Below are 13363 nucleotides of genomic sequence, written 5' to 3' on the forward strand. Positions count from 1 at the left end.
AATAATAAGTAGTAAATTATTTAATTTACAAAGTGCGTCACACACTTCGTCATGTTTAGGACCACAAGAAAGGAATCAATTTTCGAGAGACAAAGACATATATGTTTTTATCAAAAGTAACGTTAGAGAAACAAAATATTTATACTAAATTTTATAAATTATACGATGTAGTTGTTGATGATTATAATTATTTCTAATTGTTAATTTAGTGTGTTTATTTTTTATTAGTAATCTATGATATAATTTGCAAATTTAGCGAATAGTTGATTTATCTAGCATTTTTCTTTTCTTTCAAAACTCCAATAAAAAGTGCATGTATTGCTTAAATACTTATTGATTATATTATTGGCAAAATTAGATAAAAGCGCTCCAATTCTACATCTTATTAATTAAACATTAGTGGGTTTTCAACTTTTTATTAAAACACTTTGTATTTTGATTAAGGTGCTTCCGTCTTTATCCATGTCATTTTTTAATTTCCAACTCATCATTTTAAGTAAATTTTAAAGAAAACAAAAAAAAAATGAAAATAAGAGTTATTTATATTGAAACTGATTAGATCTAAAATCCCTAAATTATTGGAAAGAAAATAAGTTTGAAATTTTTTATCGAGTCATTATCCCAATAATTAATTGTTAAGAATTTGATATAATTAATTTTTAGTACAAAGTTTTAATATGAAAAATTCTCTCTTTTTTAAGGGTCATAACGTATCATTAGATTGTACAAACCAAAGTTAAGTTAACACATTGTACCAATACCATGGTACATACTAAAACAAAAATAACATAACGTACCAAAATTAGTAATATGTAATGTACCAAAATATTAATACGTAAACATAACATGTTGAAAAGAATTTAAACTTAGGTGAAAAAAACCAAATAACGTAAACATAACAAAAATTTATCTAAATTACAACATGTAACGAAAATGACTTAGCTTTCCAGCGTAAAGTCACGCCACGTGGCGGCATTTGATTGCGCCTTCATGGTTAAATGCCGTCGTTTCACCAGGGTCAGAGAAAGCGTCGTTTCCCTCTTTATCCTCAAAACGTCACCCACATGCCCACATGCAAAAACCCAGTCTTATTAAAAACGACAACACTTCCAACAAAAATAAAAATATAAGAATAAAAATAAAAAATACCAAAAATTATATAGAATGGAAGTCCCGAGCCCCGACACGCGTCCCACCCAGCATCACTCCTCACTACTCAAACCAGCTGCGACGCATCATAGGCTCGGGTGCCGCACGTGGGCTTCGACCGGCAACTCGAGGTCGGAGACCGAGAACCAGCCGGTGGCCGGTGGCCCCCACCCCACAAAAAGTACGTTCTTTACAAATCCGACGGTCCAGATTCAACACTGTCACCCAATTGAAATGTGAGAGAAAGGAGGAGCTACTGAGAAGTTATTATATAGCTAGACCTCTTCCTCCCTTCGTCCCTGTCTTACTCTCTATCCAAACAAGCAAGAATTTTGAGCTCTGCTGCTGAAAGTTCAGGCCTTTTTTTCCTGCTGGGGTTCTAAAGAATTCGAGAAAGTTAACTTCTTTGTTGGTTTTGGTGGAATTTGGGTCTGAAATTTTTGTGGGTTTTTGAGCTGAAAGGTTGGAATAATGGAGAGGGATTTTCTGGGCCTGAGCTCAAACAGTGGTGGTGCGACTCTGAAGGAAGAACCCAATAAAGAAACCAAGAATTCAGGTTTGCTTTCAGGTCTTTTTTATTAGTTATTAATTGTATTTTATGGAGTTTGATTTTCTTGTGGATGAATTTCTCTGTTTGTAATTAGTATTTTGAGCTTGTGTTGAATCTGTTTGGTTGCATGTGGAGTTTGGAACCTCAGTTAAGTCTAATTTGCAGTTTAGTTTCTTAATCCCACTTTCCTGATCAAAAGCATCCACCTTGCTGACTGAGTAAAGATATTTTTGGGGGAGGGGGATTTGATTTTTTGAACTCATGACCTCGTATGCATAGGTAAATGCTCTTAATTACTTGAGTTACAAGTCTGTTGCAGTAAAGATAAATATCGATTTAACTCAATTACAGTGTTTTTATAGGTTTAAGGTTGATTTATGCATGCATACTGTTGAGAGTGAATCAACATAAGGGAAATGAGGACCTTGCATGTGGCTGTAAGTAGCTGGATCACTCTCCATATTTACCAATTGGTTTTATGGTGGAACCTCAACTTTCTTCATGTATGTATCAGAAAGAGATTGTTTCATATGTGAAGCCTAATGGCCAAACATGCTCCAGTCATCTAATTTGTGTTGTCCACAAGTTAGGCTAGAAAATTTGCCACACGTGAAAGCGAATCCCACATCGGAAAAAAAAAAAAAAAAAGACCTTGCATGTGTTTATGAATAGTGAGCTACTCCTCATATTGCCAATTGGTTTTACGGTGAAACTTCAACTTTCTTCACATACACCATACTTGAGCTTAGTAAAGTTGGCCAAAGTAATTTGCTCTTCCCTATACACCCAAGTTTGAATGCCTCTCTCCGTAGTTTAAAGAATTCAGTGTAGAATATCTCTTGAATAACAAAAAAAAAAAAAAAAAAGGATTTATATGTAAATTGGTAAATTGGGGTTGCTGACTGTAATTGTGTTGACTTGTGAGTCTGTCAGTCAGTCTTATAGAAACGTTTGGGTTTGCTTGCTGGTGACTTGGTTACAAGAACACGGTGTAGTTGTCTTTAGTTTTACACTCCTTCTTGCACTTAATATAATGTGCCCCTTGTTTTCTTCCATATTTTAGTTTGTTGGGTTAGGCAGTATAATTTTTTTTTTTCCGCTAACGTGCGTATGGGATGTCATGGATTAAAGCAACGTGTCACGTTCGCTTTCATAGTAAAAGAATTTCTGCATTGATCAAGGCTGGCAGGTAGTACAACATTTGTATTAAAAAACCTTATGCAAATGTGAAACATTTATATTAAGTTTATGATTGATGAATTTTATAATGCAATGTATTTGAATAATTCCTTTTGATAACATGGAACTTGTGGTCTTCTGAATTTTATATATATTGTTCTTAAATCTGCTCTTGTGAATAGATTCTGCCTCTCTGGATCGTACCTAGAATTATAATAAAGTACGTATTAAATATACATACGCGATATAAAGTATACTAATAATAATAATACTTTATAGTGTATGGCTTCTTATCACAAAGTGTGCTCCGCAAATGTTCCAAAAGGAGGATTATAAAATATTGCAGGAGTTTGCTAGATCTTTGAGGTCTTTTGTAGGAGCTTGCTAATTCTTTGAGGTCATTGGTTGTTTTCTGCTTCCTCATCTATTTAGAAAATAACGTAAGTTAACAATTTGCACGTTACATATGGCTGTATTCGTATTATCGTTATGGTAATCTCTTTGCTTAAAGATTCTTTGTGTTAAGAATTTATGCATCTCAGTTAGACAGCTGTGATGAACACACTTGTTGAGATTTGTTTTCGATCTCGGGTATAATTTACTGTAACTACATTCCGAGGCAGAAATGTTTCTTGTTGGCATCTATTTACAGAGCCATATAACCTCAAACTTCCCATATTGCTTATATGTGGGGTACTTTAAGCGATCATCAGCACAGTGAAGGAATTTATTTGTTCAAACTATTTGCCCGACACTCCATTTTTATTGATTTTGCAGTGGTGCCAAGAAGTTCAGGGATGCAGTGGTCATTTTCAAACAAGGTTTCTGCACCTCCGCAATTCCTGTCTTTCAAGGCTCCTCAAGAAGATGGGCCAAGAAAAACTGCTCATGATAATTCATCTGCATTTACTACTATATCAACTGCTGATGCTTTTCACTCCAGCCAGAAGTTGTTCTCTGGTGGGATTCAGGTATTTCTTCTCTTACTTTCTGAATCTTTTTCAACATCGCCTCAGGTATTTAGGATTTGGGAACAATATTCTTACTTATCAGTTTACTAGAAGCACAAATGAAGTTTGAATCGTTGTTTATTTACAGTTGCTTTAATGTAGGCTCATTTTTGCACAAATTTTGTAGAAAAATTTCGTTTTTGATAAGCGAGCTGGAAACCACTGTGCAACGACGGTATATCCTATGCCTCAATTTGATGCACATTCAGTTCATCAATCACAAGATGTAATGATATACCCGGTAGTCAGCCAACACAACCAAAGGATTCCGATTACTTTGAGTTCTCCAGTTCTTCAGTCCCATGCTCCTGTTGGGCATATTGGTTCTACCATAAAACTGCAACCACTTGGAGGAGTTCCGGTTCTGGCCCCTGTATCTGCTCTTCCTTCTACAACCTCCGTAGTTGGTACCACTGATCTCAGGTACTTTTAACACAGATCATATTTAGACCACATTTCTGCTTGTAAGCAAATGCAATTGTACAACGTATATTGAATCATAACTAGTTGGAAATTCTAGATGCTAAGTTGAATTACTTTTGCAGGAATGCATCCAATTCTTCTGGGGCGCCTGCTCAGTTAACCATCTTTTATGCTGGTTCTGTGAACGTTTATAATGATATATCTCCAGAGAAGGTATTGTATATTTGAATATTTGATTCTTAAGTTTGCACATAAATTAGGTTCTTTGTTTTTAATCTCTTTATTTCTCTATTTAGGCCCAGGCTATTATGTTACTGGCTGGAAATGGATCATCTCCAACTCATTGTAAGGCAACATCCGTAACTCAAGTGCATGCACCGATACCTAGGCCTTCACTAGGAGGCGACGGTTTTTTCAGGAACCAGTCCCATGTTACATCTTCAGTCTCTGCACTTCCAAGTCCTCTTTCTGCAACTTCATACGTGAGTTCTAACTCTGGAGGAGCATTTAATAGCACCAATGAAATAGCTATAGTGAAACCAGTAGGAACTTCAGCATCTCCTGTTGACCGCTCAGAGCCTTCTACAGAAGTCAGTTCAATGGGATCGCCTATGACAAACCTGATTCCAGCAGGTATAATTTGTGTGCTTTCTTTTATGTATGCTAGTGTTACTGTTAATACTTTGTGATAAACAATGTCTTCTGTTCTTGTTTTTTCATTGAATTTGTTAATATATGAGCATGAATAACATCTCTGTTCCCGTGTTTGCAGTACCTGTGCCTCAATCACGTAAAGCATCCTTGGCCCGGTTTTTTGAGAAGCGCAAAGAGAGGTAAATTTCAACGGTTACTTTTCCCCTCTAGTACATGCGTACATTAACTTATACAGAAACGAATTTGTAGAACAAAGCAAAAAGTCCCACATCGGCCATCTCATAAAACAAATCACAACTTATATCAAATGGTTTCGCTTCTTTTGCATCGAGGCCTTTTGCATAAAAACCCTACATGTATAGATTGAAGTTAATTGCCTTTGACGTGAATTTGATACAATCATTAACACTTTGCTTATCGATTCTTTCATCACATCCAGACTTGAGTACCGAGTTTTATCAACTGACATAGAACTTTGTGTGTTTAGGATGATGAGCACAGCGCCATACAGTGTCAGTAGAAAATCTCCAGACTGCAGCACTCCCGGATCGGAAGGTGTGAGTTTCTCGCTCAACTCTTGGAGTTCTTGTCCTCCCCAGTCTATAAATTAGCGCTTACGGCGGTTGGGTGCGGTCGAAATGGGAAGAAACAACAAAAGCTTCCAATTGCTTCGGAGATGTTGGCATAGATCATTGTTTTAACAGTTGCTTGTGTGCTGGTAGTTGTAAGATCAATTTTTTGACCTGAAGGATTAGATAATATAGATATATGGTTAAAGTTTTATGTTTTTTACTTTTCACTATGCTGTAAAAATGTATTGTTTTACCTTCCTGCGTTTTAAGGGCAAAATCTAGAGGCCATGTTTTTGTATTGATATGTTTATGTTTGGACAATTTGACATGAATGGAATGAAAGCAAACAGATTTTGCCTTCTAAGAATGCAAATTACAATTAGAGGATAAATGAATGTATTTGACTTGTAATTCAAGCGGTTAGAAGTTACTTCGACACCTGAGGTCCTATGTTCGGCTCTCTTTGTCTAACTTCTACACCTGAGGTCCTATGTTCGCCTCTCTTTGTCTAACTTCTACACCTAAGGTCCTATGTTCGCCTCTCTTTGTCTCAGTGCTTCTTATTAAAGTGAAAATTAAAAGTTATGGCAATTAGCACCAAAAAGAAAAAGAAAAAAAAATGCAATGATTACATGACACAATTGGCAAACTTGTTAGGATTAAGTTTTAAACACACGAACAAAAGTAGTGTACATGAAATAGGTCAATTGATCAGAGTAATGTACTACTATACATGTCCCCTTGCACTTTAGTCAATCTCAAATTTCGAAAGTGATTTCCGCATGCCTTCTTGTCTCCTCCAACTCTTTATTTTTTTTTAAATATTTGGTTACTCAAGAATAAGTAAAAAGACATACTCAAAACTATTTGTGTTCGAATCACATAGTTTTATATTATGAGTAGAACTGTTCATATTATGAGTCATCTGTAAAGATCATCTCTACATAAAAAAAAAAAAAAAAAAAAAAGAAGCTAAAACTAAGGTCGTTTAGTCAATTTATTGTAGCAAATATAGAGACGATTCTTAATACTTTTACCAATTTCATTCATCTGATTTTATACATTTCGATAACCAAAAGACATTAGTTTTAATTAATTTTTTGCAAAAGTGGTATTTGTAAAATGATTTATAATATGAACCGTTCCATCTGTAAAGTAACATATTATTCTTTTCTTTTTTTTTCTTTTTAAATTGCACTTACTTTTGGATTTTGCCCTAAAAAGAAGGGCCGAAACGCTGTAAAAATTTGAGGGTTGGGTAACGGCAAAGTCCATCACTACTAGTTTCCAAAAAAAAAAAAAAAATGTCCATCACTGCTAACACGGTGCGTTCTCACCGAATCCCAATTTCAAAAATTCCTTCCACAAGCTTCAAGCGCTTTCGGCTTTCGACTTTCGACTTTTTTGAAAAGTGATTCTTCTGATTCGCGACTGAGACAGACACGGAAAGAGAGAGAACAATGGATGCTGCAAAGGTACGAGAGCTGAAGGAGTTCATCAGCAAGTGCAAGTCAAACCCTTCAATTATTCACACCCCTTCTCTCGCCTTCTTCAAGTCCTATCTCCAAAGGTATCAACTTTGCTATCTTTGTATACGATTGTATATATTGATTGTGTATGCTTGTATGTGATTGGAATCTAATTCTTTGTTTTTGGCATGTGGGTTTATTTGTTTGCAGCCTCGGTGCTCGGATTCCGCCGGTTCCGGAAATGGTGAGAGCTCTTATTTCTTGACAGTAAAGCTTCAATCTTTGTGCAAATTTTAGTTTTTTGTACTTTGTATTCATGTATCACATGTTTATATGCATATGGGAGTTATGGACTTGCATAATTAGCTTTTTGGGAATGCTGTGCTTCTGATCAGTCAAGATTCTAACTTTTCCTCGATTTGAAATTGTCTAGGAAATTTTCACTTTCTCAGAATTTCAAATTTCAGTAGGTTTTGTAAGTGGCAGGAATTTCGGATTTCCCCATGTTGTTTTATAACAGTTTGGCACAGTCACGCGCACGCGCACAAGCACGCATGAGTAAACTTCCTAAGTACTTTGGTTGCGTCGTGTTGTGGTTCGAGGAATTCTATTATGATCATGAGAAACCATGGATGTTTAAAGCCGTTGGGTTGCTAAGATTTGAATGAAAGCAATAGTGATTGGCAATTCAATGGCTCTGAACATCCATACGCTTGGTCACTTTTCTCATGCATATAGGAGGATTTCTTGTTCTGGTCCTCTTCAGTGTTATTTATATCTATGAATTATACCAGACAAAGAAATAACGGGATAACCCATAACGCTACGTTGACGAATTCCCCAAAACTTTGAGCATTCTTTTTATTGTTTGTGTTTGTGTTTGTGTGGTTGTATTTTATTTTGCTTGATATTTTTGTTGTGTTGGTTCTGGTAGCAGGATAAAGATGACGGTGACATGTCAGACACGAAACAACATTTTGATGTCAAATGTGAACCATCTGGGGATAATGACGATCACATTGTTGAATCTGATATCGAGTTGGATGTTACTGATGTTGTGGAGCCTGATAACGATCCTCCACAAAAGGTAAGGGTTAGAACACCCTCGCCTATTATGCTTAATTTTTATCCTCTCTAAATGATCCTTCCTTTAAAAGTTGTACCGGGTCTATTTTTCATGTCCAGATGGGAGATCCGTCAATTGAAGTTACAGAAGAAATGCAGGATGCTGCACAAATAGAAAAATCAAAAGCTATTGATGCTATCTCTGAAGGCATGGCATCTGCTTGTTCTGAATCTTTAATTAGCATTTTAGTTGACATTTCTCAGCTTGTTTCACTGTCTTTTAATTGGTTGTTTATCCTTTTCAGGTAAGCTGGACGAAGCCATAGATCATATAACAGAAGCCATAGTGTTGAACCCAGCTTCAGCTATACTAAAAGCAACCAGAGGTAAATTGATTACTATTTTTTCTAAATTCAATTTTTGCTTTTATTTAATTGTGCTTACATTTTTTCATGTTTTGGTCGCCTTTTTTCATATGTATCGTTCCCTTAGAAACCTCGTATCCTTGCTTTCAGCTAGTTTTTTTGTCAAACTGAATAAACCAAATGCGGCAATTCGTGATGCTAATGCAGCTTTAGAGGTTGGTTGGTGACCCTCACTGTACTCGTTCTTGTATCCACTGTACAAGAAGTTTGAATTTTCTACAGTAGTGAATATTGACAAGTGATCTCTATGTATATGTTTTTCCAGATTAACCCCGACTCTGCAAAAGGATATAAAATGAGAGGAATGGCTAAGGCCATGTTGGGTCAATGGGAAGAGGCAGCGAGTGATCTGCATGTAGCATCAAAGTTAGATCATGATGAGGAGATTGGTTTGGTGCTTAAAAAGGTGATTTTCCTTATTCTAGGAGGAGAAGTTAACGAAACTGTTCCTTTACAATTTCATTTTTATTTCAGGTTGAACCTAATGTTCACAAAATTGAAGAGCATCACAGAAAGTATGAACGCTTGCGTAAAGAAAGGGAGTCAAAAAGAGCTGAACAGGAGAGAAAGCGGCAAGCTGAAGCTCGAGTGAGTATTGTACTAGAGTTAATAATGCTTTTGTTAAGAAATATCACATCGTTTTTGGTAGATGTGGCGGTATTTGTTTGCTCATTCATTCATTTTATGCATTGTAAGGCCTTGTGGAGGCAGTAGTCATTTTCCCTTAATTCCTTGTGTCACTAAATAATGACCTCATATAAGGGACAGATATGGCTGACCCCAAAATTTGAGACAAAGACAAAGACGATGGCAAAATAATAGAGAACCTTCATACGAAACTAAACTACAATTCTTTCAATTTCATGTAGGAACGGGATGCGTCGTCTGCTCTTAAGGATGGTATGACATTTGGTTTGTTTTATTCGTATGCCATTTTGTATTAAAATAATGCCGGTATTTTAAAGGTTCATGTCGACTTGATAACACCATTTGCAAGATATCATCTATTTAATTTCGATTCTATCATTTTTTGGTTTTGACAGGAGAAGTAATTGGTATACACTCAGCCAGAGAATTAGAGACAAAGTTGAATGCTGCTTCAAAGACATCGCGCCTTGCAATCCTCTACTTCACAGCAACATGGTGTGGTCCTTGCCGCTTCATATCTCCCTTGTATACAAGCTTAGCTGGAAAGTACAAAAAAGTCGTTTTTTTTAAAGTTGACATCGATGAGGCAAGAGATGTGGCGGCAAACTGGAATATCAGCAGTGTTCCGGCCTTTTTCTTTGTGAAAAACGGTAAGGAGGTTGACAAGATGGTGGGGGCAGACAAAACTGCACTAGAAAAGAAGATTGCACAACATGCAGGCTCAATCTGAGCAAATCCTGGTGCGATTCTCTTGGCCTTTGTAATGGTACTTTCTTAAGTCATAAACTGAAAGAGGTTTCCATCTGGGAAGATTGTTATATTCCGACAAAGTTGCGTCGTAAAATTACTAATTTATGTGTGTGTACTGGAAATAAAATGTTACTTTCTCGCCCAGTCGGATCTTTTACTGGAGACTACCAATATGAAATGATGTGTATTTCCTCTACTTCTCTTTATGTATGTGTCCAGACATGGTCAAGAATCGAAATGTAAGCGTTATTATTTACGATATAGTCTTTTAAACAAAAAATGTGGAAAGATAACTTGTTTTCATGATCTATGAACGAGTACCGGCTATCATCTCCGAGAATCAATTTCGAAGTAGAGGCAAAGGTACCGGAATACAAAGAGTCCTCATTTTCTCTGGTTCTGGGAATAGAATCTGAGGACCATGTAGAATAAGATTCGGTAGAGAACACCCCAAGCTAGCAAGATTAAAACATTGTACCAGATGTTATCTCTGTTGATATCCATCGTGGAGAGTACGTCTTGTCCGATAATCGCACAGTTCTTAGCTACTAATGGGGATGTTAAGTGCAGGTTACTGATCTTCAAATCTCCTAGAGGTCCGGGGGAAAGATCTGCCGGCGTGCCATGGTAGCAACGTATTCCTTTGAATTCATTTGATAGCATTGCCTCAAATGGGTACTTGATTGCAGAGATGTAATGCACCCACCTCCAGTATTCTGGTATCTTCGAGCGCTTCAAGAAAAAGCCGCAAGTCAGAAAGAAAAGAGCTGTGGTAGCTATCACAACGGCATACCCTGTGATGTAGCTCGGCACAAGGGCGCTCACAAGCATCACGTAAGCGTTGGTGGTGATGAGCGAGGCATAGAGGATGATCCAGAAGTAGAAAACATTGCTTTTGAGGCGAAGAATGTATTTGGTAATGGCAGCAAATGTGTAACCTTGGATGGCAAAGAACGGGAGATAAACAATGAGGGAAGAGATGACGTAGGAAGAAGCACGATAAGCATTGTGAGAAGTTTCCCTGATGAAAATGAACCTTTCTTGGATGAAAGTCGGGACAGCGTCATTGGACGAAAAGAAAACCAGGCAGACTGCAAAGATGTAGAAGTTGAGAAGACGGTTTATGTCTGTGAAAGTATCACCACCCAAGTGTCGGAAAAGGGAAGACAGAATTAGTGCCATGACTGCCAACACAATCTCACGCGACAGGAAGAGTTCAGGAGTGCGAACCACATTGAGCGCTGTGCGCCACGAGAGGACTGCAACCTCACGGAGCCACGGGTTTGCATATTTAGGCCCGAGGTCAGGCTCATCAAGCTCGTCTTCTATTTCAAATTCTTCGTAAGAAGGTGCATTGGAGGAGTTAATGGAAGGGGTGAAGAGTGCATGGGTATTAGTACTAGTGCGTCTTGGTGGCTGCAGTATGAGTTGAGGTGTTGGATACTGGTTTGAAACTTGATACTTCATACCCGAGACTGAGAGTGGCGTCAGTCCAGGTGTCGTTCCTGGAGTTGTAACTGGAGTCCATGATGGTGGGCGACAAGGGGTTCGTTTGACTCCATGGTATATCCAGACAGGGAAGTCCTTGTAGAACTGCGACGCTAGACGAGGGTTATACACACCACTGCTCAGATGATGCTTTGGTGTCATATGAACTGATTTCCTTTCAAGGGAGTTGTCAAAATCCTCAACATCCTCATCAGCATCCTCGTAATCAAACCGACCAGATTGGCCTGGTCCAGGTGTCCTGTTTCCCACGGAATAGGCTTGACTACGGAGGCTGATTGCGTGCTTGGATGCAGGGGTCTTATTGTAAGGAGTTCTCCTTGGTGTTTTTAAAACTGGGGTTCTGGCCACCTGATCAGGTTTGATCCCGTCACGTTGGTACAACACCAACGGGTCTAGTCCCACGGTTGATTCATCATATTCTTTAATCACATCCAGGAGATACTCGACGCCATTCTCACCATCCGGAACTGGCCTTCCAAATCCAGAAAGGTGAGCAGACATACCGTGCGGGCTTCCCAAATATATCAGTCTTCCTCTGCAACCATATTATTAGATAGCTTAGTGAACAAGCATCATGCATGTCAAATTATATGTCTGTGTTTGCAACACTTCAATCCTTAATTGACCAAGAGGCCTTGATTCTGAACATTTGAGCAAAATTTTACCTTGCAAGGATTGTCATGCGGTCCAAGAGCATTTGAATACGATATGAAGGTTGATGTATGGTCATCATCACGATGCTACCACCTCGAGCAATCTCCTTTACCTTCTCCACGACACTGAAAGCGCTTGTGGAGTCAAGACCAGAAGTTGGTTCATCAAGAAACAGCAGTGAAGGTTTGTGGATGATGTCAATCCCAATTGACACCCTCCGCCTTTCTCCTCCTGACACTCCTCTCCTCCCTTCATCTCCAATGTAAGTATGTGTTGCACTCTGCACATATAACCTCATCAGAATCAAGATATGTAATTTGTGCAGTAAGTTCACACACTTGTGCTATAGAGACTTGGAATTTACCTGCAAGCCGAGTTGTTCAAGGAGTTCATAGACTCTCTTTCTCTTTTCATTCCTCGAAATGGAGGGAGGAAGCCTAACCTCAGCTGCAAACATGAACGTCTCGAAAACAGTCAGCATAGGAAAGAGCTGGTCGTCCTGCATCACGTAAGACGACACCATCTTCATGTAGCTTGTAGTAACCTGAAAATATGAATCCACTTTATATATGCAATCATTGTCTTTTAGTTTCCGAAAATATAAGAAAGACTGGACGCCCTGCACAGAGAAAAACTTATATAGATCTCTAACCGTTCTTCCATCAATTCTAACAGAGCCTTCCAAACTCCCTTGTGCAATCCGTCCCGCCAAGGCATCAAGAAATGTGGATTTCCCAGCACCACTAGGTCCCATGATGGCCATGATCTCACCCCTCACTGCCTGGCCAGAGATGTCATTGAGAAGATACGCTTCTTTCTCGATCCAAACCCCGTCTTTTTTCAGCTTCTTCATTACACTGTACGAAAGGTTATTGAACTCAAGTCCATGGCCTGGAATCATCTTCGTGGGTCGAGGAGGGCCAGAGACTTTCGTAGCAACTGATTGGTCCATGTCCAACAGACTCTCGAGGCTTCTGTTGATGACATTCCGCCCCATCTTCGCCATTTTCAACCGATGATGCTCAGTTCGGTCTCAGGCCTCAAGAAGTTTTTGAGGACTGAGGATTGAAGTGTGAAATGGTATAAAAGAAGGTAGAGGGCAGGTGAATGTGGACAAAAGGTGACGGTAAAAATCAAACTAACTTTAGTGTTTGAAGCTTGTGAACAATCAGACGGCAAGAATTATGGGGAACTGTTTTACGCGTGTACCAGTCGCCTTCGATTCTCCTTTGGTTTGTCAGTAAATAGCTTCGCTATTTCCGGACGATGTTCTGTTCTTGTTTCATTTGTGCACATGAGACAACTT

The 13363-nt window shown here is 38.4% G+C and overlaps 3 protein-coding genes across 4 annotated transcripts; 2 read left to right on the forward strand and 1 right to left on the reverse strand.

The window, feature by feature from the left end:
* The first annotated feature begins 1194 nt into the window (after positions 1–1194).
* On the forward strand, positions 1195–5904 carry LOC137710919 (protein TIFY 6B). Its single transcript, XM_068450082.2, has 7 exons — positions 1195–1705; positions 3656–3849; positions 4016–4311; positions 4434–4524; positions 4608–4944; positions 5084–5144; positions 5453–5904. The coding sequence occupies exons 1-7, from the start codon at positions 1621–1623 to the stop codon at positions 5574–5576; spliced, it is 1188 nt and encodes a 395-aa protein (XP_068306183.2). The 5' UTR covers positions 1195–1620; the 3' UTR covers positions 5577–5904.
* An 882-nt stretch (positions 5905–6786) lies between these two features.
* LOC137710810 (TPR repeat-containing thioredoxin TDX) lies at positions 6787–10090 on the forward strand. Of its 2 annotated transcripts, none has more exons than XM_068449941.2 (10): positions 6787–7107; positions 7217–7250; positions 7941–8093; positions 8192–8279; positions 8377–8457; positions 8587–8651; positions 8762–8902; positions 8971–9084; positions 9366–9396; positions 9540–10090. In XM_068449941.2, exons 1-10 carry the CDS (start codon positions 6998–7000, stop codon positions 9872–9874), a joined length of 1152 nt encoding a protein of 383 aa, XP_068306042.2. In that variant the 5' UTR covers positions 6787–6997; the 3' UTR covers positions 9875–10090. The 2 variants fall into 2 exon arrangements, with proteins under 2 accessions (XP_068306042.2, XP_068306043.2); XM_068449942.2 differs by having other exon boundaries at positions 7944–8093.
* A 92-nt stretch (positions 10091–10182) lies between these two features.
* Positions 10183–13063, reverse strand: LOC137710809 (ABC transporter G family member STR-like). The gene is made up of 4 exons (XM_068449940.2): positions 12710–13063; positions 12422–12601; positions 12069–12337; positions 10183–11938 (listed from the first exon to the last, which is right to left on the reverse strand). The coding sequence occupies exons 1-4, from the start codon at positions 13061–13063 to the stop codon at positions 10279–10281; spliced, it is 2463 nt and encodes an 820-aa protein (XP_068306041.2). The 3' UTR covers positions 10183–10278.
* Between the last annotated feature and the right edge of the window lie 300 nt (positions 13064–13363).

The sequence above is a fragment of the Pyrus communis genome, chromosome 6 (assembly GCF_041283825.1).
Source record: "Pyrus communis isolate YQ-2024b chromosome 6, ASM4128382v1, whole genome shotgun sequence".
In the NCBI taxonomy this organism is placed as follows: domain Eukaryota; kingdom Viridiplantae; phylum Streptophyta; class Magnoliopsida; order Rosales; family Rosaceae; genus Pyrus; species Pyrus communis.

Bases quoted from the DNA above. Each gene is read 5' to 3' on its own strand.
- LOC137710919 (XM_068450082.2), top strand. From the start codon at position 1,621: ATGGAGAGGGATTTTCTGGGCCTGAGCTCAAACAGTGGTGGTGCGACT. The intron at 4,945-5,083 runs GTATAATTTGTG...CCGTGTTTGCAG, and splicing joins GACAAACCTGATTCCAGCAG to TACCTGTGCCTCAATCACGT. The intron at 5,145-5,452 runs GTAAATTTCAAC...TTGTGTGTTTAG, and splicing joins TTTGAGAAGCGCAAAGAGAG to GATGATGAGCACAGCGCCAT.
- LOC137710810 (XM_068449941.2), top strand. From the start codon at position 6,998: ATGGATGCTGCAAAGGTACGAGAGCTGAAGGAGTTCATCAGCAAGTGC. The intron at 9,085-9,365 runs GTGAGTATTGTA...AATTTCATGTAG, and splicing joins AGCGGCAAGCTGAAGCTCGA to GAACGGGATGCGTCGTCTGC. The intron at 9,397-9,539 runs GTATGACATTTG...TGGTTTTGACAG, and splicing joins GTCGTCTGCTCTTAAGGATG to GAGAAGTAATTGGTATACAC.
- LOC137710809 (XM_068449940.2), bottom strand. From the start codon at position 13,063: ATGGCGAAGATGGGGCGGAATGTCATCAACAGAAGCCTCGAGAGTCTG. The intron at 12,602-12,709 runs GTTAGAGATCTA...TCATATTTTCAG, and splicing joins TTAGAATTGATGGAAGAACG to GTTACTACAAGCTACATGAA. The intron at 11,939-12,068 runs GTAAAATTTTGC...ATATGGTTGCAG, and splicing joins CGCATGACAATCCTTGCAAG to AGGAAGACTGATATATTTGG.